The 27,873-nt window shown below is 36.5% G+C and overlaps 3 protein-coding genes across 5 annotated transcripts; all 3 read right to left on the bottom strand.

Moving 5' to 3' along the window:
* Nucleotides 1-1,304: 1,304 nt before the first annotated feature.
* Nucleotides 1,305-16,545, bottom strand: LOC120627339 (galectin-4-like). Of its 3 annotated transcripts, none has more exons than XM_039895321.1 (7): nt 16,290-16,545; nt 6,577-6,686; nt 4,948-5,094; nt 4,063-4,282; nt 3,802-3,920; nt 2,607-2,811; nt 1,305-1,943 (listed from the first exon to the last, which is right to left on the bottom strand). In XM_039895321.1, exons 1-7 carry the CDS (start codon nt 16,404-16,406, stop codon nt 1,749-1,751), a joined length of 1,113 nt encoding a protein of 370 aa, XP_039751255.1. In that variant the 5' UTR covers nt 16,407-16,545; the 3' UTR covers nt 1,305-1,748. The 3 variants fall into 3 exon arrangements, with proteins under 3 accessions (XP_039751255.1, XP_039751256.1, XP_039751257.1); XM_039895322.1 differs by lacking the exon at nt 16,290-16,545 and adding an exon at nt 13,541-13,835; XM_039895323.1 differs by lacking the exon at nt 16,290-16,545 and adding an exon at nt 11,341-11,471.
* Nucleotides 16,546-17,730: 1,185 nt separating this feature from the next.
* On the bottom strand, nt 17,731-22,310 carry LOC120627416 (trypsin CFT-1-like). The gene is made up of 4 exons (XM_039895418.1): nt 22,268-22,310; nt 21,162-21,318; nt 18,704-18,965; nt 17,731-18,057 (listed from the first exon to the last, which is right to left on the bottom strand). The coding sequence occupies exons 1-4, from the start codon at nt 22,308-22,310 to the stop codon at nt 17,731-17,733; spliced, it is 789 nt and encodes a 262-aa protein (XP_039751352.1).
* Nucleotides 22,311-23,846: 1,536 nt separating this feature from the next.
* On the bottom strand, nt 23,847-26,609 carry LOC120627474 (trypsin, alkaline C-like). Its single transcript, XM_039895476.1, has 3 exons — nt 26,243-26,609; nt 24,700-24,960; nt 23,847-24,202 (listed from the first exon to the last, which is right to left on the bottom strand). Exons 2-3 carry the CDS (start codon nt 24,937-24,939, stop codon nt 23,867-23,869), a joined length of 576 nt encoding a protein of 191 aa, XP_039751410.1. The 5' UTR covers nt 24,940-24,960; nt 26,243-26,609; the 3' UTR covers nt 23,847-23,866.
* Nucleotides 26,610-27,873: the final 1,264 nt, after the last annotated feature.

The following is a 27,873-nucleotide window of genomic DNA, read 5'->3' as shown; positions in this document are numbered from 1 at the left end:
AATTTTAATCATAGATAAAATTATTTTTAATTTTCATATTTAGGTACATAGCGGCCAGTGCATACAAAAAAAAATTAAGCATTAATTATCAGTTTGAACTTATACCTTATTTATAATATATATCATTTTGTTAAAGCTTACAATGGTAATATTAAATTAAAAAGATACAGAATGCAATTCCACTGAAATATTAAATACATATATTTCAGTAGGTAAATGGGAAATAAAATAAATTAATTAGGTACTCTGTGCCTTTTGCTCAGATAATGACATGAAATGCAAACTTTTATTTATTGGTTATCACATAGTTGTTTATTTTTTATACAAAGACACTATATCACTATATCTATTTTTTAATTCGCTTGATATTATGTAAAATTATAATTTAATATTTGATTGCAATTCCATACAGCACTCTATCTATTTCGCTTGTACTTTTTAATTGTTGGCGTGTAACGTTATATTACATAAAATGCATCTATATAATGAAGATCAGTTATTTTATACTACAAATTAAGTAAATGCTTCAATTAAAAGTTAAGATGGCCCTAATCAGCCGCATCTCTATACATAAGTTATCCATTATGAATTTTATTATTGTTCTAAAACCAATTAACTAATACAGTATTATTATTTGCCTTAATTAAAACACTCTTATATTACTTTTTAGAACGAAAGTTCGTTAACGCGGTTTTCAGTAGCCAGTAGGAGTTACCTGGTAGACTCAATATTTTTTTTAATTATTGATTATTATTATTTTTTGTTCTTAAAAAATAAAATAATGGAAAGATTGTTATTATAAATAATAAGCAAAGATGTAGGATGATTATTAATAGTAGAATGATTTGACGATAACTTTCGTACATAGATGCGTCTGGTCCTGATCACTTTAATTCCTTAGTAGTTTGCAATCTCATTTCTTTGAAACAAATTAACATAAAAATATATAGAGAATCACACCCGCGTCTATACAACTAATTAAGTAAACTTAATTTATTTATTAAAATGTGGAACATATAAATGTATTAATGCACTATAATATTAAAAAGACGTCTGAAATGGTATATACGTCTCAGTCTAACATTAAACAACTTTAAAGCTTTAACAATATTTCGAATTCAATTCTTAATGACTATGATACAAAACTCTTAAGCCTTAGTCAAACAAATATGCCTAGTACGGCACCCAGACTACAGCACCTATACCACTATTTTCTTACCTTATTATGTAAACAAACTTTATACAAGTTTTATTACGAATAGTATGTTTAAAAAAACCATTGATTTTTCAATTTTAAAACGCACTTTACAATAAAAAAACCTAATAAAAAGCTTGTTTACATACTAAGAAAAGTAAAAAAAAGTCAGTCACATTATCGCTACAATAATCAATGAAAAAAGTAATTTTTCACAATTTTTGTGAAGGTATTAGAACCTGCGAGCGTGAAAGAATACATTTAAAGGCCCAAGCTATCTCCTTCGCACAATACATGAACGTGCGAATGAGACACAACGACACGAGGGCATTTTATTAATCTATTCTTTAATGGCGCGTTTTATATACGGTCCTCACGTTGTACACGTACAAGTTTTATCAATAATTGTGAATAATCTATTTTATGCTCATGGTATAAAGCTCAAATTTCACTGCTTTGAGACAAGTCGGTGTTGATTTTGTCGTTTGTCAGGGCCATTACTTTGTTTATACTTTTTTTCATGCTGACATATACACTTAGCAACGAAGAAAGCTTAAAAAGTAGCGGTTATTTCTTCCTGCGGTGAATTTGTAGCCGGACAAACGTATATTTGGTCCGGGTATAGATCGCCACGGATGCGCAACGCTCGCACGCCATTGGCCGCCGCACGGTACTCTAGCTCCCCAATTAGCATATCCTCGCTGAACACAGACCATTCGGCTGGCCCGCGTACTATGCGGAATGTTGCCTGGTAAATAAATTATTTATTTATTGCATCATCCATATCCCATTTTCCTTCACAATAAATAATATATTTTAGAAACACATAAGCAACGCGTGGTGAGCTAAATCTTCGTATAGCCCTATGGCTATATAGTCGTTCAATGCCTTTGATCTCGTCGTAAATACCAACATCATCAAGATGACAGGTGTCATATTATGAGCTCCTACTACTAATTTGGCCTCGGGGAGGCCAAATCTTAGTCGCAGAAAAAATCTTGTCTACGCAACAGAGAAAGCGAGGCCTTTGATTGCATTTGGAATGATCTTGAAATTTAATAATCATCATTATGAAATAATAATAAAAAAACTGTAGAAAAATAAAGAAATGCACATATTTGTACCTAGGATGACTACTAGAAGGATAGGTTTAGGGTTACGGTTAGGCTTACATCAATAAATACGAAGCTGACTTATATTGAAGAGGCAACGCACGAAGAAGGAACTAAACTACTGTTATTAGTTCCAAAGGTAATCGTGTGCCGCACCTGGTTAGATGTGGACAAACTTCAATCTGTCATTTGAATAGGTTTAGCAAGCGCAGAATGTTAAATATGAAGGTATGTAGTTAAAGTGATATGCAAACCTTGAGTCTATCGTGCTCTTGTGAAAGAATAAATGAGATCAGTACCTTAGTTCCTGGGACTAGTTTGGCAGTCCGCTGGCGTCGCTCCGGCCCCCAGGCGCCGAGCCAAGCGTTAAGTACCACGAGCTGTCTCGCGAGTTGAGACTCGACGTGTGCGCGAACGTTTGCGTGCAACAGTATGTTCGCACGCGGCCACTCGCGACCGCTGTCCATCAAGTCAATGGAAAATGAATGCAGGAGTGGCCGGAGTCTAGTAAACATAACGGCCTTGTTAATAAACGTGGCATAAAGTCGGAATAGTCACCCTGCGCCTAGTATGGGAGGAGAGTTTTCTCTCTGGGGAAAGGACAAAATTAAATCTTCACCCACTGTTTTATTAACTCTCCGAGCATTGGTGCACGTGTCGAAATAATATAATGTGTAATAATAAACGGAGGTAAATAAATAAATTAATCCCTTGTCCGGTGATATAATCGTGGGTTATATTTTTTATCTTCTCCTTTGTTAGCCATCCATAGCATGGGCAGACGACAATTTTCTCCCCGGGGAAAGATATGAATCTATCTGCTCCCATAGCTTTATCAACTTTTCGAGCAATAGTGCACGGGTGGAAATAATATCCAAATAATATATGTGTAATAATATACTTCTCCTATTCTGTGTTCCCGTGTTTTAGCAAGTGGACTCGTTAATTATATCCCATATTATCGGATGTAATCGGGGGATATAATTTTTGTCTCCGGCCTGTGCGAGTCTCTCGCAACGGTAAACGCCATTTTGTTTGGAATAACGCTTCTCTTAGCCTCTTAACCTCCCAACGCGGATCACTGGCTTCCTCTCTCATGGGAGTTTTAGAGTTGGAATGGAGGTTGGTGGGCTTTGACGACTTTTACGACTTTTTTGAATATCAGGGACTAACGGCTTAATCTGCTCTCGCAGGGCGATGTTTTTTTGATACTGAGAACTATTTACAGAAAAAACAAACACATAACATGTTTTGATCGGTAGTTAAATATGCTATCCACTAGACCTGCGAGGCTTATTAAATAATTATATAAGGGTCAGCGTAGACCGAGCAACCGAGGATTAATATCGAATGTAGCAGGTACTATTTTCAACTCTACTTAAACAATATTTCACCATCCGTATAAAAACATCTTGAGTGGTAAGAGAGAGTAATAAGTGAGGCTCGGTGTGCGCTGATCCTGACAACACATAAAAATAACACTAATATATTTACCTTCCTACTATAACTACTTGGTGTCCTTCTGGTATTCCATTAGTTAAAGTAGCAATAACATTCGGACGCCATGCTGGTTCATCTTTCGCTGAAGCCGACGAACTACTTCTAATTGGTACCTAGGGACAAAAGTTATAATAAACATCCACAAATAAACAGAAAATATAATTATTGACATTACACACTACCGCGCTGTATGAGTTAGAGTAGATAAGTAATAGTGAAAATACATTAGGTTTAAAGAATAATGTCTTTACATACATCAATAAGTGCTGGCGCCAGCGTCGGGTAAATGTCAGTCTTTTGTATCTTCAGCGCAGCATCTCTAACACCGGTGACTTGCACCCAGTCGGCATTGAGAGGGCTCGGGTTTCGATGTGCGAAACTGCAGTAATGCTCACCGTCTACTGCCCATAGCGTCTCCTTTTCGTCAACTAAAACCTCAATTGAGAATGGTCGATTGATCTTGAAAGGAAACAACCTGTAATAAATTTAATATCAATATAAAATCAACGAATATTGAGAAGTAATTTACAATCCCTACTAATCCCTACTAATATTATAAATGTGAATGTAAGTTTGTTTGGTAACGCTTTCATGCAAAAACTACTACACCGATCATCACGAAACTTTGAACTACTGACTACTACTCCTGAAGGTATTAGAAGAAATATAGGATGCTTTTTATCCCGAAATTAAGCTCAGTTTTCTTGGGAGAGGGGACGAAAGTGTTTGACGATTGTACACCAGGCTTAGCTATCCTAAATACATAAAGTGCTGCCACATTTATGAGGCACATGTCTTACGAAAAACAAAAAAAAAGCGGTCGAAGTCGCGGGCAACAGCTAGTGACTTTACAAACGGTGATAGCCTAGAGATTAGTACATCTGCCTCACTATCGGGGAGCCGAGTTTGAATCCGAAACCTCACCTCAAACTTTTCAAGTTATTTGCGATTTAAGCAATTAAAATACCACTTGTACTGTTATAACAGTGAACGAAAAAAGCCATGTCTGAGAGTTCCCCATAACGATCACGAAGGCGTGTGAGTCTGTCTACCAATCCGCACTTTGCCAGCGTAAGGTGGAGTACGGCTTAAAACCTTATTTTGGGAATACGGAATGCCCGCTGATGTGCATAACCGTACCTGTATGCAGTTGTTTCCTCAGATCCCCATTTATCATGGCGCCGGGTATTCCGTACGACGTAGCATTGCGGAAGGCGCACGTTGAAGTGGATGGCGATATCTCCGCGACTTGTCTCCGAATTCCCACTGCCTATGTTCACTGCAAACCTGGAAAAATAATCAATATCGAAGACTGGAGGCATTTTTAATTAAGAATGCAGTAACTCTTTGATAACATTTGACATGAAATGCTTGGGAAGGAAGGACAAAAGTATCAAAGCTTGGGGCGTTGAATTTATCATTTACCTATCTGCATTTAGCTAATTTGAATTATGCCTCATAAGCGAAGCGTTGAGGTTGTGCTCTACTCTCGACATTTCAAAAAAAGCAGTTTTCTCGAAACTGAAATTGATTTTTTGTTATTTATATTGCACTTACAGGTTAATTTGAGTACACTAATATCAAGTCAAATAATTTGTCAGGCACATAAAATACATTTCAATAACAATTTTTTTGTTTAACATAGTAAATAACTTTAAATAACATTAAACATAATCTTTTCTGGACGTCCGTGTATGGACGGGTGTATGTGGCATCAAAATTGGTCGAAAAAATGATCGTATCGGAATATTTTTTTTTTAATTATCTAAAGTAACACTCGACATAATTTCTTAGTTAATATGAGCGTTCAATTCACTGTCGTTAAATTTCCATGTAATTATTTATAAATATACGTAAGTAGGTACTGATGACGATAAGAATAATAAAAATATGCTTTATTGACCACTATATTTCTTACAGCAACATACAAATATAAAAAAAACGTAAGGTAAGTCATTGTGGCCAACGGTTTACCTCCTCAGGTCCGTGTGGCAGAACCATAGGAATACTGGAACACAGAGCTGAGGGTCCAACTGAAAATCATTTCTTATGGACCTAACTTAATTTTCAGAGTTGCTCGCAGTTTTATTATATAGATATATTTAAATCCCTGCTACTTTCGGTCCTCCTATCATTTTATATAATACATACAATATATCACACGAATATTAAAAGACCTACATACGGCATACAAGTCGTTTGAATGAATATTTTCAGCTTATAATTCATAATATCTGCATAACATGTTACATGTTTTAAACTATTTTCTTTCTTTGTATAAATCTTTGGCTAGAATGATAAACGCGAGTTTTTAGATGGTTTTGGTTGAGTCAAGCGCTGAGATATCTCTTAAGAAACAAAACAAACAGACCAGATAAAGTTATGTGCCCTACGAATTATATCTGTATCGTTTTGACACTATCTTTGGCTCCGCGCACATACGTTAGTATTATTGACAATATTCTGCATAATGCCAATAATATTGCCTGAGTGCGGGGCGTAATGGATAGTTACGGTATAGGTAAAAAATATTGTCAATAATATGTACTGACTTTGTGCGTTTGACTAAACAAGGTAAATATTTATATATAGATTTTAACTTTTATGACGCAACTTCCAAAGTAGCTATTGTTTATTAGATGATTCGTCGTTTAAGTAGGGTTTAGTGAACAAATCTACAATCTTAAATAAAGGAACGCTTTCAAAATAACTTCGCGTTAACTTCAGAGGAAATCTTGGTATTTAACATTAGGCATTATGCACACCTACCATGGTAAATCGTCACTAGGCGTTCCTGTGCATACAATATGAGATCCTATGGACAAAGGTTCCCTCAGGTTTTGAGTGAATTTAATATCACGTGCTTCTGCTAACTGGGTCTGAAACAAGAAACAGTTAAGAATTAAGTAACTTCGAGTATTATTACAATAGCTCGAGACGAAACTATTGGTTCCAAATAGATCTACAAAATTTATGGTATTTTTCTTTCTTTTAATTTTTATTATTTTAAATGCACTTGTTTACAAAAAGTAATAAAAATATTGTAAATAGTACGAGATTGTATGTACAGTACGAGTCAAACGTAAATGCGTCCCTAAATTTTGCGCAGGACGCGACGTTGCGCACCACACACATTTTGGGAGTCCGGTGTAGCGGGGAGGTTAACAGCGCACGTCTACTAACTTCACGCAGACGCATTTAAATTTGAATCGTAATGTACTTGTTTTTTTTATAAAAATAGAGAAAAATAAAGAATACAAGTACTGAAGGAAGAAGATTGCACATACAAATATAAAGCCAGGTTAACAAAAAAAAAACGATAATATACATATGAATAGACAATAAGTTGAAAAACCTAAAAACGCTTTGAATTACTTGTAAATTATCCCGCGACTTCGTCGGCGTATGAATAAACGTTAAAAGATGCTATCGCTGGCTTTTTTTAGAATTCCGTATGGGGAATAATTCCGTCATGCAAATTTTGTTTAACCGTGTAGGTACAGTTCACCGTATCGGAGGCTCCCAAAAAGATTATTTTTTCCCGTTCTTGCAACAACAAACTCTACAGCTTTTTAATATTAGTATAGATATATGAATGTTTTCGTTATATAACTATATAAATATACTACGACAATACATACATCGCCATCTAGGCCCAAAGTAAGCGTAACTTTTGTTATGGGTACTAAGATGACTGATGAATATTTTTATGAATAATAAAATTAAACACTTAGAAAATACATATAAACACCCAGCCACTGAAAAACATTCATGCTAATCACACTAACATTTGACCAGTTGTGGGAATCGAACCCACAGCGTTTGACTCAGAAAGCAGGGTAGCTGCAAACTGCGCCAATCGGCCGTCAAAAATATATTTATGACTGCCTATTGGCGCAGTTTGACGTGAATTCGTAGGAATGACAGTTAGCTACCTACTTATTGATAAAATACTTGAGTCAAGTAGAATTAATGCAGTGCACGCAATGCAGAACCAAAGCCGGCAAACATTGATTCGTAAGTATGAGGTCATCAGCCAAGTCATCGGTTAGCTTTAATTAGTGCCAGGGTTAAATAGGCAGGCGCACTTGGATGTGTCGAATTGTCAATTATAATTTTCGTGGTGATATATAAGAATTCTAACCACTACATTTAATTATTACATCATCTATAATACCTACTGGATACGAAAGATTAGATTTTTGTAAAGTGAAAGCTTTTTGTTTGTTTGTAAAACTTTATTGAAAACACATTTAATAATACAGAAAAATAAACAAAATAAATTAACATAGACATTATTCGTGCAAAGGCGGTCTTATCGCTAAAGCGATCTCTCCCGGACTTTTTTTGTACAGAACAGAGAAAGGTAATATCCACATAGAAGAAGTTAGATAGAGGGGTAGGTTCAATTTTTGCCAGGCAACAAAGGGCCTAAAAGCTGGTGCAATGTAGGCGTGGCCAGTGGCGTGCACTGGGTTTCTTACCAGGGTATGCATACAGGAGGAAAATTGCATAAAATGGTAAAAATCCTCCTCTTATACGGGCTATATTTCAATTTTAGGGTTTTGTGCATGTATGAAGTGCTTTTGTGCATGTATGAAGTGCACGCCACTGGGCGTGGCGTTCCCGGTATAAATAAAGCAACTTGCACCCTCCACTAGGATGCAAGCTCTCTATCATAATTTCGCCAAGATCGGTTAGCAGCTAAAACGCGTATAGGCAACAAGTGCTTCCTGGGATAAAGAATATCCTACGCTTATCCCCAGGAATACCTATAGGTATATGTGCGAAATTTCATCAAATTCAAATTCAAATTCAAAATTCATTTATTTCATGTAGGCCTAATATAAAGCACTTTTGAAACGTCAAGTCTGTCTGTTTGTAGTGATTCTACCACCGGTTCGGAAGGCAGATTCTACCGAGAAGAAGCCGGCAAGAAACTCAGCAGTTGCTCTTTTCCAACATCAACAATTTACATTTTGCATTTTAACATTCGTTTTTCTATCTTGTGAGAGCTGAAAGCGGAGCCGGATGCTTCCAAGCAACCTTGTCATTAAAAAATTCATCAATTGTATAGTAACCTCGCTGTAATAAATGTGTTTTAACAAATTCTTTAAACTATGCACAAGTTTAAAGAATTTGTTAAAACAAGGCAGGTCCAAAATCACCTTAGGAATCATATTATAAAAGCGTATACTCAATCCCACAAATGATCCCTGTACAATACGCAGACGATATGCAGATGACACTAATTTATGACCATTTCTTGTAAGTCGACTGGTCGACATCAAGATCGGTGCATCTATTAAGTTAAACATAGGTAACAAACAAACACTTCCGCATTCGTATTATATACCAGTGGTATTTAAGAATATCCTACTACTACAGTGGTAAGCTAATAAACTATATTAGGTAATTTGCAAAAGTGGTCAGCTTGAATGTTGTTTTAGTGATTAGAAAAAAAACCACTACGACCGTGGTGAGAGAGCGAGAGAGCTTTCTTACCAAATTAGATACAGCATAATTATTTCGAAACCCTTCTAGAGCTAGGTATACCATAGCGAGAATAACGGATTGTTTTTTGAGCATCTAAATGTTAAATCATGATCGTCATTGTCAACCCTTTACCTGCCAACTATCGGGAATGAGAAGAGTTTAGGCTGTAGACCACAACTTCACCGTTAAACCAAGTGATTTTTAATTGCTTCAAACGCACGTAACTTATAAAAGTTACAGGTGCGTGACGGGGATCGAAATCGGTCCTCCCGACTACGAGAGTGAAGTCCTAACAACTATTAAGTACCTACCTCTTTTAAATGCTAAATACATTGAGACCAATGCGAAGCTAATAAAAAAGATAAAGGGTTTTCCTATAAACTAATAGGTAGGTACTGTATTGAAAGACATTGTAAACAACTTACTTAACTTTGTAAGCTTGAGAATTAATATACTTTTGAAGTTGAAAATGTTTCCTCATGCATTTTGGCGTATAGCTGCCTAATTACTATACCTATATTCGACCTATAATGTAATACCCTAGCAACGTCGGCATTCGACACCATAAAACTAGGGTTGCGTGTTACACAGAGATCAATACAATAAAAGTGCGTGGGGCTTACCTAGATAACAGATACCGGGCAATAGGAACCTATTTTATTTTTAAATAACGGCTCATAAAAAAGTATATATACCTAATGTGTTCAGTGATTATGCACCTATGCGTTTGTGTCATTTTTTTATATCACCATAACAGCTTAATGTCTTTGAAGGCTGACTGGCGCAGTGGGAAGCGACCCTGCTTTCAGAGTCCTAGGCTGTGGGTTCGATTCCCACAACTGGAAAAATTTTGTGTGATGAATGTATTTCAGTGGCTGGGTGTTTATCTGCCTATTATATATATTAAAAACGTTTACAACATTAGAGGTAAAATAATTTCAGTAAACTGCTAAATGGAATGAAGTGAATAACTAGTGTTCGAGAATTTCTACAAAAGTTTTTTAGATGCTTCAATATTGGTCGTGTACACGGTTTCTGTATGTTCTCAACTCTGTGTGTTAAACATAAAAAATGTATGCATAAATATAACCAAAATAAAACAAAATTAAATCTAAAAATTAAAGATGATGATAATGATTATTGAGATGGTGATATCAAAAAAAATACCTGGCTAAGTTTGTTGTGGGCTCTTCTTGGCCCAGGGCGCGTTTGGAACCCTCCTAGCTTTAGTTTTAAGTTACCGAATGCAGTTATTACCATCACTAACATTAGTGTTAACATGTTAAATGTATGAACGCTTCATAAGTATCTGAGATAAGGTCTACATGAAAAAAACATTTTTGAATTAGGAAAAGTGGTAATTCAATAATCACAGCTCTTACCTATACATGTTCAAATTCGTCACATGTAAATATGTGACAGGTTACTTAATTACCAAATCGGGGATTTCACGATATTCCTGCTAGAGATATCACAAATTTATTTCATGTAGGCCTAATATAAGCACTTTTGAAACGTCAAGTATGTCTGTTTGTAGTGACTCTACCACCGGTTCGGAAGGCAGATTCTACGGCGAAGAAGCCTAGAAGAAACTCAGCAGTAGCTATTTTCCAACATCGTTTTACAATTTAACAATCTTTGTTTTATCTTGTGTGAGATGAAAGCGGAGCGGCTTCTTTCTAGGCAACCTTGTCATTAAGAAATTCATCAATAGTATAAGTAAACTCGATGTATTGAATGTGTTTTTATACATTCTTTAAACTTATGTAATGGTAAATCTAATATTACTTTCGGTAGCATGTCATAAAAGCATTTACTTAGCCCCATAAAGTTTTTCTGTACTTTCCTAAGACGATATGACGATATAATTTATGACCGTTTCTAGCAAGTCGATTGTTTATATCCACTTTTTTTATATAGATTAATGTTTTGTTTTACAAAGATTAAATTGCTATAAATATATTGTAAAGTTACTGTATGTATACCCATTTCTTTAAATTTTTCACTATATATATTATATATAAAACTATAGCTTACCTTCATGGTATAATTTGTAATTTTCCTAAGACGACTGTCGAGTATAAGAACTCCTAGTTTTAACTAATATCCCGTATATTATTTACATATTTTACATCCTAACGTCACAGACTAAAACGTAATAATACCCAGTGTTCACGTCTCATTAGCTCTCGAGTGACCCAGTTTTATTCCCCTACCCGCAACTTTATTACCGTGCGCTTTTGCTATTATTATCTACCAACGATCAGACGTTTTTTTTTATTTCACTACATATTAGCCCTTGACTGCAATCTCACTTGGTTGTACGTGATGATGCAGTATAAGATGGTAGTTGGCCAACTTGTTGGGGTAGCATGGCGGTTATAATAAAACCATACCCCATCGGTTTCTATAGCTAAGCGGCACGTGTTTGTTAGCAGGGTGGTAACTACTAGTTATCACCTACCATGGCCATGGACACTAGAAAAATGAAAAAAATGATTAAGATATGAAAAATTTTAAATTCGGTTCATATGAGTCTGCCATGTCATTACAAAAACTTTTAACCGTTAGTACTTACCCATTTAAATGTAAACTATTATAAAATTCAATTTGACCTGCTTAAAATTCAAAATTCATGTATTTCAAGTAGGCCTAATTTATAAGCACTTTTGAAACGTCAAGTCAGTCTGTTTGTAATGACTCTACTAGACTTAATTGGCCGGCACTAACAGACAGGGAAAAATAATGTGTGATTGGATTATGAAAAATATAATATAAGTATGTATTATCGTTCAAAAATCACATGGGTTAAATAAGAGGTACTTACTCTATTTACTAAGGTTTACAATACATTTGTAAATAAATGCCACCCGAAATTACCTACTCCATAGGACCAATATGACCAATGTTATACTAGGTTTGTTGGAAAATGCGTTTTCTATGGCGCCACCTATGAACTTCTCACTAATACTCATGTTAGAGCAGAGAAATGATAACTATTACAAATAACGTATATTTCAGGTCATAAGGACTGCCTACAGAAGCGAAAACTAAAAACAATGTATTACGGAACTGTATTACGGAAATAAATACCTTGTACTTAACATTAGGTACCTAATTACTTTTGTACTACAGTGATTCAGCACTTATAAATTCAAAAAATATCTATCAAAAACACTATTAAATCAATGCATAGTCATGCGAAATAAACTTTTCTAATTGTCAGCATTACTTCACTTTACTCATTACTGCTATGATATTATGAAGCTTTGCTGCTGCATTTTTTATTCGGTGGCGCGAAATCACGAGATTGTATCCAGCCATCCAAAAGACAAACATGCATATTTTGATATAGTTGAGTATATATAATGTAGTTTATATATAGGTATATGCACAGACATAAACAGATGCTGGCACAATACGTTAGCATCATGTCCAAAAATCGCTTAGCGCGGATGTTAAAATGAAAACCTTCACTAATTATAATGTCTTCAAATCTCATTTACACTTTTAAGTGTGTGGGTATGAAAGTTTAGACCTAAATATATACATAGCTGATGTTATGGTTGTCACTGCGTACATTTTTATGACGTCTTTTTACATTTATTTATTTATTATGCATCTATTGATCTCAGAAAAAAAAAACATTGAACACAGTTTTCTCATTATGCATACCGTGCCCCATAACAAGTACCTACTTTTACCTCTTTCCCAGAAGCCTTTAGATCAAAAAAGAAATATTTGTGCCATTTAACGAGCAAATACCTACTTATCTACATTGAAGAAATGTTTTTTTTTTACCACTATCTACGTAGATAGCGAAGACCCACTTTTTATCGTGTTAGTCCTATTTTTGTTAAGAACCGCATTTGACTGCAATGACATCAGCTGTAGTTATAACCTTCGGATTTCAAATAAAGAGCGTAACAGTATTTAAAAAAAACACTCTTTGGATTTTATACAACAATAAAATAAATCAATGTAACGTATGTGTAGGTGATAAATACTTAAATAATAACTTAGTGCGAATATTTATACAACAAATTGAACCAACATATATAATATTTTTTCCATCCAAGAAGTTTATATACAACAATGTGTTGTCTAGAGTCTGTTCTATCCATATATTGTGTACTAACGTTTAATTTGTACAAAGGGAAAGGTTTTCAACAAGAAAAAAATGCAAAGAAGATGTTAATAAATGTGTTAACAATAAACATACGTGTTTTCATATTACCGATGTTACTGGTATTGCCTCTTCATTAGCATTACTCGACGGTCGGGCGCGGCAAAAAAGACGACGGCAAAAAGCACTACAGCCGCATTTGGTTCCGCAAACCATAATCCCTGTATATAATTGATAACTCACTAAACCACACTCATCAGAACATTTACACAACACATGTCAGCATAGCATTCACAAAAATATCCCGCACGCTCACTAATTCTACGTGTACTATAAGCGTCCCAGCTAATGCTACGTCCGATGGCAAGGCGCACTCGGTTTGTATTGTAGGTTGATTCATCAGTTGGCTGCTAAACACGCAAGGCCGTGGTGAGGATTCTTTGCATAAAAAGGCCTGTCAAACTTCGTATTTCCGTCATTGATTTCGAGATATAAGAAAAAAAACACTGTTTTTTACAGAGATCACCTAGGGTGGATATGAATAAGGTTTTATATATATTGATTCGCGACATAATTACATAGTTAGGTACGAATCGATTTTATTAGCGGTAAATCGCGTCATAGTTTTATCGCTGTTCTTTATCGAGGTGTAGGCTCGCAATTCAAATCGCTTGGATTCATTCATTTGGACGTTGCGCTTGCGATATTATTGTTTATTTTGGATTCATGAGGTGCTTACATAGTAGGTAGATTTATAAATGCGAAAGTGTGACTTTTTCTTGATTTGTTGCATATTGTTCTCCTCAGTTGTTGTATTGATTTAATACTCATGTATTGATAGACAGACGGACGGACGGAAGGACTGAAAGACTGACAGAGTCTAATTTAATATTTTTTTATTAGGTATTCAATGACAAATTTGTATTTGACTGATACCTAACCAACCTCCTTTTTTGAAACTTTTCTATACGTCCAATCACAGTTGTTTAACTTCTAGCTGTAAGGTTGGCGTAATTTATTTATTAATTATTTATGGTTATTTAACTAGAATAGACTAAGCTCAATTAAACTAATTAATTGCTAAAATCGTTAATAAAACGAAAGTTGAAGTCATTATAACCGATGATCAATAGAAGAAGTTTAAACCCTATTTATTAATACACATATATTATATAGATATTTCGATATTACTTCCACTTGTGCATCAGTGCTTTGAGAGTTGATAAAGCTGTGAGAGATGGTAAATTTTTATCCTTTGCCCAGGGAGAAAATTGTCTCCTGCCCCTGCTAGCTGTGCAGAGGTGACCTTTTATTTCCATAGAGACTAGCATAGCCTTGATTATGTTTAAAGGTATTCTTGTACAGTTGTCTAACAAGGTGATGCCAAGGGTATCATCATCATCATCATTATGATCCACCCATTACCAGCCCACTTGCAGTTGCAGGGTATAATAATGACAATATATGATGGAGATCAGTGATTCCCAGTTGTCTATATCGACCCCTCGATCGATATAGACCACTATCGATCGATATCGATCCCAGAGGGGTCTATGACAACCTGCAAGTTGTGTAACATAAAATTGTGTAAGTTGTAGGATGTTGGTATTCGCATTTTGGTCGCAATACTTTTTGAACTTGTAAAAACCTGAGAGTCGCAGTCTCAGAGCTCAGAGGGGGTTCAGCACTGTTACCAATCTTCTAACGAAAAAAAGAAACAGACTGGACATCATTAGCTGAGGAGATTTAACATCAACCCTTACAAAATTGACTCCAAATGTTGATAATTTATTATTAAAGCATCAGGTTCATCCTTCTCACTAAAAATATTGACTTATTGCTTATTTTATTTTATTTATAGTTTATGTTTCTTAATGTTACGTATATTTAACATAACAGATACAAAATTTTATTTTCAGGTGTTTTAATTTAAATTCCATTAATAAATGTATAAATTAACATGTGTTTTTACTTTAAGTTTTTAACACTAAACTTAACTACAGTTAGAAATTTACAGGAAATCAAAATCAGGTAAGTAGGGGGTCTACCCAACACAGAAAAACATGGCAAGGGGTCTACAACACGAAAAAGTTTGGGGAACTCTGATGTAGATCATGACTAGTCTTAGCAATGATGCTGAATAATATTTTAAGAAAATTGTTTACTTACTTAGGGTGTGAAGGAAGGAGAGACAAACACCTTTTTGCATTTATAATATTAGTAACATAGGTAGTAAGGATTTATGTATACAATCAATGCTGACAATTTTGTTTTAGTCTTTAACAAAACTAACTGAATTTGGCAGGTGGTGCTATCTCGACTGGATACTAAGGTGGCAGTACTCTAGCCTGGAGGGTGTTTAACAGACAAGGACCTATTTTCCAATCAGTTTATATCATCATACCCTAATTCTCAATAACTTGGGGTCTTCTAGGATATAACTAGCCAAAGGTTAGGTTGAGCGGTATAATAAATTACTGAAATTTGTTTTTGTGCCAGTTACCCCGGGCTAAACATATAAGGCCACAGTTCAGACACCTTATCTATGATCAACATAAAATTATTTATATAAAATTCAAAATACCCACAACATTGTATATTTTCTATAAAATATTATAATTAAAATAATAAAAGGTAATTAATCTTAAACTGATACAGCCAGTTTTATGTAAGCACCGGGTCTAAAATTATAGTTATTGGAAATGTTTACATAGTTAATTTGATAACGAAGATAAGTAGCTTTGGCTAATTCAGTAAGCTAGTAATAAGCCGCGGTCAAATTCTTGTTTGACCTAGGTAGAGGAGATCAAGTATTCAAACAATATTATCCTCCATTGCAATGAAAACTACAGATACTGACCTCGAAATCCAAAGCATCCTCAGCAAAGTCGAACTCGATAAATTCCCTTGGTATTTCACCTTCTTCTACTCCAGACATATTTAGACAATTTACACATTTTAAAACTTCTACAGGCATAATAATGAGAGTTTAGTTTTATGGACCCATGTTACGTCGATTTAGCAGGAATTCGCATAAATTAAACAAGCATTAAATGATTGCTAAATTTTTGTTTACTTGCGTTTCGAATCTCTCATCTCATCATCACTGGCTGTCATATGTCAAAAATCTTCAAAACAGTCAATTATGGAGGGTAGAGGTAAGGAGAGTTCAACTTACCTCTACCACTGTTCAACTTTTCTCCCATATAAGATATATGGGAGAAAAGTTGAAAAAGTGTCCAGTTGTTGCGCTAAATAACAGTTCAAAAATCCTCCACAATGGCGCTGGTGGATGCACAGGGTATGGTATGAATGTAGCAATCGTAGATGAATTGAAGTATGCCGAGTTAAAAAATTTAATGTCATTATCGACTAAAGTAGTTAATTATTGAGAATTTCAACAACTTACGTTGTACAAAATATTGTGGTAAATATAACCTTACTTCCTTGTATCTCCATACTTCCTTGTTTATTTTTCAAGCCTACTCTAAGAATATTTATATTTGGCGCTTCTTTTAAGAGTTACCCTGATGCAAATGTGGCGCCATCCTAATTTAATACATTTTGACGACACTTTCTCATATACACAGATGACTCTCCTTACCTCTACCCTCCATACAGTCAATAAAACTTACAGACCTGAGAAAACCAGATATAGACAGGGATATACAATCAAAAATATATAATCAAATCAAACTGTCACCACAGCACAGAACGAGTCTAGGAAAAATAATTAGGCTATCGTCCTCTTGGTACGTTGACATTATACAATTTTAATATGTTACTGTCGTAATGTATTTGTAACTGGTTTATTAATAAAGTACATCAACATTGACCAATGATGATACAAACACATGACGTTGATATAACATAGTGTTGTCGATACATGGACAAGGATATAGACCGTTTTTACACATAATTACTTTGTCTACTTTCTTATAGGAAAGCCGTATTGGTAACATGGACGTCATTCCAGGCACAGTGATCAGCTCTTATAAGTTGGAGGTCCCGGATTCGATTTCCGGCAGGGTTAATTTGGGAACTTATAATTTCTGAACTTCCTTTGGTGTGGTCTATGGAGGCTCTGGAGGCTCCTAGGCCGGGGCTTGTTACAACCCTCAGACAAATATGTGCTGCCACCCGATTTAGCCAGTACGATGTCGCGTAGAAATTGATAAAGAATATTGTTTTTAGCTGCCATACCATGGTACCGGCCCAATTGTATGTATATTGTAAGTAATATTTTTCATAGGTATATTTTTATTCAGTAGCTGAAAAAAGATTGTAGCAGGATGTTAGACTTAGGAAGCGTTTTGACTTATCCATTGAATGTAAGACGATACACGGACGTTGACTCGCGGATAGTAAGGGTCACCACATGTAAAGGCCCAGTCCGAAACGCCTATTACAATATCACCTTGATGTACGACCGGACCCCCCAAATCACCAGAGCAAGCGTCCTGCCCTCCTATGTTAAGCAGACCAGTGCATACATTGTCAGGCCATACAGGGGGTATGTATTCGAATCCGGGCTGGGACTTGAGGTCCGCGTAACGGTCGGTGCAGAGAGCGTGATTTACTATTCGGACGTCGACATGCCTCAACTCATTCGATAGACCCCCAAAATTCTGCAAAGTGAGATAATAGCTAGTTAGAAAAATATTTAGATCCAAATACAGGTAGAAAACTATGCCTATACAATGGCAACATGCAAGCGTGATGTATCTAAGCTGTTTAAATTTTAAATTCTACTCATCAGTATCATTTTAAACAATGGGAGTCTACTGCTGGAGTTTAGAGCCCACTGCGCTACTTTAGTTTTTAACCCCCGACTCAAGAACGACAGGGTGTTACAAGTTTGACGAGACTCGTCGTTATAAGTTTGACGTGAGTGTGTCTGTGGCATCGTATTTCCTTAACGGACGAACCGATTTGATATTTTTTTTGTTTGTAATGTGAATTAGTTGGGAGTGTTCTTAGCTATGTTTCAAGAAAATACGATGCCAAAAAAATCGATCCAAGATGGCTGCCGCCACAAAATGGCGGATTACATATTTTTTTACAACTTTCTTAATAGGGGTATCTGATGAAAGGGTTACTAGTTGAATACACAATGACATATTTTAATTCCTAGATGGCCGCCACCACAAAAAGGCGTAAATTTTGTTACTGTCGGGGGTTTTTTCTTAAAGGCCTTAAGAAACATTAAGTAGGTAAATAGACTCCAAATGTATCCTTTAGTAACATGGAATAGTGATGAAAGCGGGTACATGCCTCTGTGGTGGTTCCCCATCCTGCAATGTAAACCCGTAGGTTATCAGGAAGAGCGTAGTTAGGTCCAGCAATCCGAGCAATTTTAATTGTATTAGAAAGCGTCGCGGCGGTTGTAAGTCTTATCATTGCTATGTTGCTTGTCATCATCGTTGGGTTAAAGTTATGGTGCAGGATGAGCCTAGATACAGGAATCGGGGTACCGCCAGTCATCAATGCGGCAGATCCGACGCGCGCTCGCCAATTCGAAGCTATTAGGTTCCGACTGAAAAATAAAATGAACATATAGGTAGCAGATAGGCAACATCCTAGTCCCTACAAAAGACCTTTGTCCACTGCTGGACATAGGTCCTTGCCACTTCAGCTTAGCGACTCGTTGGTTATGTCCGCCACTCTGGTTCTTCTACGGATCTCGTCATTCCTGATTTGATCACGTAGGGAAACTCTTAAAGTCCTAACATAGCTCTCTCCATTGCCCGCTAATAGCGGATTGTGATCTACGATTATTCCTGACAATGGTCAATTTGATAGTATATATAAATAACACCTACGCCTTTACAGCAGGAAAATTGTATAAAACGGCTAAAATCCTGCTCTTATACCAGTAATATACAAATTATAGGGTAGACAGTACTTTTGTGCATCTATGAAGTGCACGCCACTGCCTTAGATTGATGGACACAGCATACCACAGTGTCGCCCTCTTTAGAATTAGGTGATGAGTTTTGCCCATACCACCCGGTGGGCAATTTGTTTGGTCCGTCAATTATTGCTATACAAATATCATTAACATAAACATTACCAAGGAGGGATCACGTCACGATCAATAGTAGGTCGGTCGTCAGAAATATGATTTTGGCGAAACAAAGACGCAGCAGGCGGAAAAGCCGATGGTAAAGTGGTTAGGCCGCTATCCCACTGGCGTTTTACGAGCGTTGGCGCTTCTCCAACGTCTCAACAGCGCCAACGTTGAGCAGACGCGACGTTAACGACGCGAGTTTCTAGTGGCAAGCGTTACATCCGCTGAACGCAACGTTAACGTTGCACACATGATTCGATTTGCAGACAGCCACAGACAGACAGACAGAGCGAGACGGCCTGATTGTAGGTACCTGTTGCAAAAAAACGCTAAAAACTCGCGACGTTAACGTCGCGTCTGCTCAACGTTGGCCCTGCGCAGACGTTGGAGAAGCGTCAACGCTTGTAAAACGCCAGTGGGATAGCGGCCTTATGCGGATCCTTTGAATGCGTTTTGTCACGTCATAACTAATTTCGCCTAGAAGGTAAATTATAACTTCTTGAAGCGGCCATAGCGCATTGGTTAGGAGCTTGACTTCACTTTCCGGGGGCAGAGTTCACGCACCTCTTACTTTTCTAAGTTATGTGCGCTTTAAGTTATCAAAATATCACTTGCTTTAACGGTGAAGGAAAACATCGTGGGGAAACCTGAAAGTTCTACATAATGTTCTCAAAGGTATGTGGAGTCCAACAATCCGCACTGGGCCAGCGCGGTGTACTACGGCCTTAACTCTTCTCATTGTAGGAGGAGACCGGTAACGGGTTGATGTGATGACGATGATGACACTCGTGTATAAGTACACATGCAGGCAGTTTTTTTATACAAATATGTAAATATACTATCTCTCTTCAACAAGGATCGCGACATTACTTTATCACGCAGATACCTACTTAATTATCTTAAACGTTCTACTTACCCATTGGGGAATTATCACTGTTTTATTATACCTGAATTAATCGTGGTTTATCTTTTACGAATATTTCAAACGGTAGTTGGTTCTTAATAGTAGGTATAATAATTCAAAGGTAATCCAAGATATTAATTAACTTCTGGTCTTAAGTTCTTGACTGGAATTATATACTTACCTTCCTAAGTATAACTATAAATGTTATAATGAGTTGAGTTCTGAATAAATAAAATACCTTCAGCTAAACACACTATATTCTGTAACAATAAACAGAAACCATATTTTAATATGGATTTAATGTAGAGAGCTTCGAGTATCTAGTCGCTCGGAGTATCTCTGCGTGATCCAATCAGAAATGAGAAAATTACGTAGAAGAACCAGAGTTACCGACATATCTTAACAGGTCGCAAAGCTGAAGTGGCAATGGGCGGGGCACATAGCTCGGAGAACCGTTGGACGTTGGGGTCCTAAGGTGCTGGAATGGCGACCTCCCACAGATAACGCAGCAAACAGATGACATCGAACGAGTCGCAGGAATCCGCTGGAACCAAGCGGCACAAGACCGTGGTATTAGAAACTCCCTACAAAAGACCCAAGTCCAGCAATGTACGCCGATTGGTTGACATGATTATTATGATGATATTATTATAAGTAAAGTTATCATTTTTTTAAACTCGTAATCAAAATAACCAACACAACGAAATTGTGAACGTTTTTACACGAAAAATAATAGGACTTTGTCAGATCATACATACTTAAAACACGTGCCAGTTGAGATCACAGCTAATGTTGTGATGAGAGTTCCGCCGCAGCCGTGATAGAAACCGTGATTCCACAGGTATTGCATGCTGGTCATGAACGGGTAATTTTCGATGTTAGTGATTGTGCCGCCTATGATGCGATTCGACTCCGCTGTAAAAGTGTTTTGCAATTCTCAACTAACTTTTCCGTTGACTGTAATCTCACCTGCAAGATGCAGTTTGAGATGGTAACAGGCTGACCTGTAAGGAATATGGCGGTTTTTTAAACTCATGGCCTTTATCGGTTTCTACGCGACATCTTACTTAAATGCTAAATCGCTTAGCGTCAAGTCTTTGTCGGTAACTAGCCACGACCGAGCCACTAGTATTTCTACAGTTGTTGTGGTTTTTGTTCTAATGGGCGTATGTGTTTTGGTGGTTGTTTATGTTTTAGATTATTATTATTACTAGCTTATGCCCGCGACTTCATCCACGTTTGCTGAGTTTTTTTTAAGGATCGCGAAGAAAGAGTTTATTTACACTTAAAATTATGGATTGTCTATCTCCGAGATGCAAACTTTATCTGATCGGCTGAAGAAGGTTAACAAAAAAATGTCGGAATTGTATAAACGCTACCAAGAAAATGTTGGAATTTTCAAGGTAATCTTTAGCATACGAATTAACTAACGATGCGTTTCCCATACTTCCTTTAGTAACGATTGCTATTCTTAGTTGTTGTCATCTATTTAGTGGGGGTAGGTATATTGTGCGGTGTTGATTTTGGTTGTTTTAAGCTGTTGTGAATATAGTTATGGTTTTTTTTTGTTTTAGGTACTCCAGTGGTGCTGGTGGTTGTGTTTGTGAGTTGGTGGTTTTATGTTGCTTTTTTTTCTGCTTGCTTAGTCTGTCGGGAAGCTTGCCGTGGCTAGTAACCACCTTATCAACGAATAACGTGCTAAGCGATTAAGCGTTCCGGTACGATTTTGCGTAGCAACCGATCAGGGGTATAGGTTTAAAATTAATGCCATACCCCTTACAGGTTAGCTCGTTATCACCGCTGCGATTGTGTCAAGTGCAGTGAAGTACTAAGAGAAGTATTAAGAGAAATAAGTAACACTTACCAAAGGCGGCACTAATAAGTGCTAAAACTACGAGCACCCTCATCATTGAATGATCCTATAATGGTAGCTAATTATCAAAAACTAAAGTGCTTATTTCGGTTTTGCTTATTATTATCGGCCGATATTTATCTCTAATATATTAATCGCGTACTAATCTTGTAATAATAGCTAGCTATTATTACAAGATTAGTACGGTTTTCCGCGAATTCAGCCGCCTAATACTTCTGAGAAATAATTTCCAATAAAAACTTTCTTGCGCTACCTTTAATCGCAAACAAAGTAATCGTTTCATCATATTAATTATCGACCCATTAGCGGCCCACCTATTACAGGGCACGGGTCACCTCCCACAATTGGAAGGGTTTAGGCCTTAGCCCACTACGCTAGCCAAGTACGGATTTCAACTCCAGGTTTTCTCACGATGTTTCCCTTCACCGTTAAAGTGTGATATTTTAATTGGCTAAAACGCACATACTCGTAACTTACAAAAGTTGGAGGTGCGTGCGTGCTGGGATTCGAACTCGGCACCCCCAAAGTGAAATCGAAATCCTAACCACCTCTTCATCAATTACAAACGAAGCAAAGTAAACGTTTGCGTGATTGTAAATAGCATAATGATTGGGCTATTACATGCAAAAAGATGACTCGGACTGATATTTCCTGTGTTTAGCGCGTTTTAACCCTTCTTCCTTTTTGGGGTGGAATTTTTATAAATCACACTCTAACATATCAATTGTCGGCCTAAATATTAATTATAAAAATTCTGCTTTTTCATTCAAACATTTAAATAGTTACAGAGCTCCCTAAAGAATTAGGGAGCTCTCCCTAATCCGACTGGTACTAAGCACCAGTCGAATTTGATTAGTTTCTATAAGCGCATTCAAAAGCATTAAATAAATTGACCATAGTTAATTGAAATTATAAGTTTACAAATTATTAAGGTTCTTTTTTCAAAGACTATACTTTTCAAATCACAGATTTCGCGAAGGCTACACTGTAAATTAGCAAGCCAAAAATACGATAGTAACAAATTAAATCAGTGCAAAAAATGTTTAAAAAGTAGTATTATATATGCGTGTGTAAGTCGAATACGTGGAAGTATCTTTTACGTGTTATTAAAAAAATATATTAGCTTTCTGCACTCCTCTATATAAACTATACCTAAATGTAGAAAGTTTCATACTCCTCCGTCCGCGCAATTTTCGTACAAAGTTTTTGATAGATATAGAGATTTCATAAAAGATTTAGAAAAACCAGATTACTGATATTATAGTTATAGATAATTCGGTTTTGGTAGTTGCTTTTGTAATACTGTCTACATCCATTCTCCAATTGCTGGAATAAGAGGAAAGTAGCTCTAAGGCCCCCGAGCTGTGATATCGACCACATACTGATATTGATGTCGTCCGGATGTACTATGAGGCTTCCAGAGTCCCCAGAGTCATTGTGGATAAAGGTGCGCAACATGGCGTTACGTTAGCCAAAACCTCTCGTTATGAGCCTTTGCCGCCTTTCAAACCCATGGATAATTTTGGTGAAAAAGAAAACACAAGCTTTCAGTTTTTATTTTATTATGTTAATAGCGGTAAAGTAATTTGGCTAAGCCACAGCCGTTTCAACGATCCATTGAGTGTAAGATGGAACACGTGCGCTGACTCCTGGGTAAAGAGGATGCGCACACGTGTAGCCCCAAGATGTCACACCGACGATGATGTCGCCTCCATGCAAGACGGGGCCACCGGAGTCACCAGAGCAAGCGTCTTGGCCACCGACGTCAAGGATACCAGTGCACATCATTTCCGGTGTTACTTTTGGTATAATGCTTTCGATATCAGGCTGCTGCCCGAGTTCAGCGTAACGCTTAGTGCAGAGGTCATGGTTGATTATAAAAACGTACGTATGTTGTAGCTCATCCGATACATCAAGGTTTTCATACTGCATTGGAAAAGAAACGTGTTAAAGTACAAATGCATAAAGGTAAGTTATAGTGGTTACATATATACCTACGATTACCTATACAGATACAAAACATGAAAGTTAGTCATTTTTTATCTGGTGGGAGGCTTCGGCCGTGGCTAGTTCCCAACTGCCCTCCTCTGCCCATCATACTTCAGCATTCTAACAGGGTCTATGCTGAATCTTAATAGTAAAACTCACTTTTGAGGAAGACGGCACATAATGCCCTGCAGTGGGACATAGATAGGCTCGGCATGATGCTACATACCACAGTCCACAACTATATACCAAAAAGTCGTTGATATTTGGTCCAAGATTTTCATGTAAGATTAATAGGTAGGTTGAACGGTTATCGATATATGATGACGTAAGAATGTATTATAGTTTGTTTCTTTAAAACTTTCCCTGCACGACCATGGGCTTTGATCTTATGGATAGATAGGTAGCTTATTTTACATGCAGTGATAAATACTTACTTGTGTTAATCCCCAACCCGCTACGTATACGCGTAGATTATCGGGAAGGGCGTAGTTTGGTCCTGCAATGCGGGCCAATTGAATTTTATTGGAAAGTGGCGCAGGTGATGCCAGTCTGACGATTGCCACGTCGTTTTGCACTAGCCTGTGTACATAGTCGTGGTGTAAGATAGTACGTGACACCCCAAGCGGGTGCCGCCGTCGCTCGATAATGTGGGACACCCGACGCGCGCACTCCATCGTCTCTCCGCATAATAAAAACTGAAACAAAAGAATCGATTGCTTTAAGTACCCTTAGGTTAAAAAGTTGTGCAACCAGGTTTGTTATTAGTAGTTTAATTACACTATTTACCCGACTACTGAAGGAAAAGTGAAGAGTGTTGTCGTAAGTCTATGTCTGTATTTATAAATGTTCCAGCATTGTGTATTTCCTATTGGGCTGATAACCCGTGTTTGTGGATTATAGCAGTCCAAAAAATACTTTAATGAGAGACTTGTTGACTAAAAATCTCAACGCGTAGATTTGAAAAGAGAAAAAAAAAAATATTTCAAAGATAATCCGTTTGTCTATGTTCAACCCAGAAATGCAGTTATGTTTGAGTAATTTTTGCTACGTTACGTCGCGATAAATCTAACATGGCCAAAATAAGCAAAGAAAACAAATATATTTGACGCTTCCAAACACCAATATGTATAGAAGCTCCTTCATCTGAGATTTAACAGAAATGTTTCGAGTTTGGTATCAAATGAAGGATTTGAGTGTGTAGATTCCAAATTATAAAAGTATATATTGGTATGTAGTATTGATAAAAAGTAATAAAAATAAAAACCCAACTACGGAGAAATTTAAAACTGGGCTACATAAAAGCTAAAAACTATATAATGGGCTGGTAATGGTGATGATCATTTTATTGCACATTGCAAAAAAAAACCGATTAACTTACAAAAAAATCTCTTTTAGATATATTATTTTTATTTAGCTTTCGCGTACCCCAAAGAACCTAAAGTTCTAATAAGTTCCGCTAAGCGATTTAGCGTTCTATTACGATGCCGTGTACAAAACGAGTTTAGTATAACCAATTTTTTTTTAAATATACCCGAATTTAAAACAATACCGGAATTTTCTTTTTGAGTAGGAGTCAATCTTGTATTAGTGAATTCAGTAGATGGGTACACAAATTATAATAAGTTTTACAAACAGTTGAATATTAAAGCTGTATTTCAGTCTGCTATTGAGTAGGTACTTGTTATTGAATAGAACTTACACTAACGTACTTATCTTCCTTCTTAATATACTTATGAAAAAGATATTTAATAGAAGCTATATATATATATATATATATATTCATTTCTTTGTCGAATAACGTTTGCATTTCATCATTATCAACCTCATACGGTCCTCGTACACCCTCACTACAGGACACGCAATAGAAATAAGTAGGTACATGTACAATAAACACTTATTGGTTATTATACATTTGAAGAATCCAACAACATGTAGGTAGTAGTAAGAAAATATATCATAATACTTATAGGTACTTACTAAAAACAATGAGCAGCAGAGAGTATTGCAGTTCTTGTAATGAGGGTTCCTCCGCAACCATGATTGTGAGCTCCGCCGGACCAACTGACTTGCATGCTGGCCATGAAGGGGTACATCTCAATTGGCGCCGGGGAGCCGCCGACGACGCGACCATCTCGCTTTGGCAACGCTTTTAAGTGTTGACGTATGAATAATCATAATTTAGAAAAATAAACAGATTTCTTTTTTATGTCAAAGAATCATGAGGCCAGGGGTCGAATCTCGTGTCGGGCCAAACCTTATTAGGAATTCGGTTTTTTGGTCAACCCCCGTGCCTCGAAGAGCACGGTAAGGCTTGTGCCCAACAGTGGAACTTGAAGCTGAGGGTGATGATCAGTGGCGTGCAACGGTTTGCTTACCAGGGTATGCATACAGCAGGAAAATTGCATAAAACGACAAAAATCCTCCTCTTACACGAGTTATACATACATTTTAGGGTATGCAGTGCTTTTGTGCATGTATGAAGTGCACGCCACTGGTGATGATTATGTGATGATTCTGAGGCTATCTGATGCTAGCAAATTTATCGGTTTTTGAAATCTAATTTATTATATGATAGAGGTAGGTATTCTACAATAATTAAAAATAATACTGCTTTAATAAGTTGTTAGTAAACACCTTGTCACGAATGGCAAAGTTTCCGCACACGCTGACACTTCTCGGTACGTCACTTACCGTAAAGGTTAGTGACTTACCGAGAAGCGTGACCTACCCGACTTCACATACTTGTTACTCACCATAAACAACACTGGTAAGTGCCAAAACAACTAGTAGTAGAACCTGCATCATTGCTAGTCCGCCGATTTAAAATGTACACTTGGTAATGACGATTTATATTCTCTCATTCTTGTTATATTATTTTTTTATCATTATTTATTTATTGCTTTAATCTCCTATTAATCCGCGCAATCTTTTCGTGAACACTAGTTCTAATCTATGGTTATATTAGGTATAAGTAGATTTTTGTATGTTTGTAAATAATAGTTAAACTCAAGAACTACTTACTCGAACATTTTAATTAATTCTTCGCATATAGATACTCGTAGTTACATTCTCAGCAAATAGCATAGGCCTATATTTATTTCAGTAATAAAAAGATTTACGTCTAAAATAATGGTATCTGTATAGCAAGGCAAAGAAAATCGCTAGCGAGTTGCTTTATCTTACAGCATATATTTTCGATTCATAAGTCCTCATGCAATAATAGAAGGGGTTTGCACTAGACGTCACTGAGGACGAGTGGTAATCTTACGAGAGTGAGTAAGTAGGACGATTCCTGGACTTGAAATATCTTTTGAACATTTTAATTACAGTAACCTAGCCTTATAAGCTTGAATATCGACGAAGAATCCACAACATAGTTTTAAATAAAACAATTCACTTTATCTTTATTAAGTATAACTAGATATAGAGAGATTTCATTATAAAGATAATATAAAAAAAAGTTTTTCAATTCACTTATATAAAGGGTAATTCGGTTTCGGTACCTCGAAACGAGAGTCGTTGCGCTTGTATTACTTTCATTTCAGTATTATCAATAGCCTATAACAATCCACTGTTGTTCTTTGTTATCGCTGTTCCCTTAGTCCTCG

This window comes from Pararge aegeria, chromosome 11 (assembly GCF_905163445.1).
Source record: "Pararge aegeria chromosome 11, ilParAegt1.1, whole genome shotgun sequence".
NCBI lineage: Eukaryota > Metazoa > Arthropoda > Insecta > Lepidoptera > Nymphalidae > Pararge > Pararge aegeria.
Note: the sequence above shows the minus strand (reverse complement) of the source record. Positions and strands in the feature narration are given on the sequence as shown.

Excerpts from the sequence above, each read along its gene's own strand:
- LOC120627339 (XM_039895321.1), bottom strand. The coding sequence starts at position 16,406 with ATGCCTGTAGAAGTTTTAAAATGTGTAAATTGTCTAAATATGTCTGGA. Across the intron at positions 6,687-16,289 it reads AGGATGCTTTGGATTTCGAG|ACCCAGTTAGCAGAAGCACG; the intron begins GTCAGTATCTGT and ends TTCTTGTTTCAG. Across the intron at positions 5,095-6,576 it reads CCTAGTGACGATTTACCATG|GTTTGCAGTGAACATAGGCA; the intron begins GTAGGTGTGCAT and ends TTATTTTTCCAG.
- LOC120627416 (XM_039895418.1), bottom strand. The coding sequence starts at position 22,310 with ATGAGGGTGCTCGTAGTTTTAGCACTTATTAGTGCCGCCTTTG. Across the intron at positions 21,319-22,267 it reads ACTTATTAGTGCCGCCTTTG|CGGAGTCGAATCGCATCATA; the intron begins GTAAGTGTTACT and ends ACACTTTTACAG. Across the intron at positions 18,058-18,703 it reads GATGGGGAACCACCACAGAG|AATTTTGGGGGTCTATCGAA; the intron begins GCATGTACCCGC and ends CTCACTTTGCAG.
- LOC120627474 (XM_039895476.1), bottom strand. The coding sequence starts at position 24,939 with ATGGAGTGCGCGCGTCGGGTGTCCCACATTATCGAGCGACGGCGGCAC. Across the intron at positions 24,203-24,699 it reads CGGGTTGGGGATTAACACAA|TATGAAAACCTTGATGTATC; the intron begins GTAAGTATTTAT and ends TTTCCAATGCAG.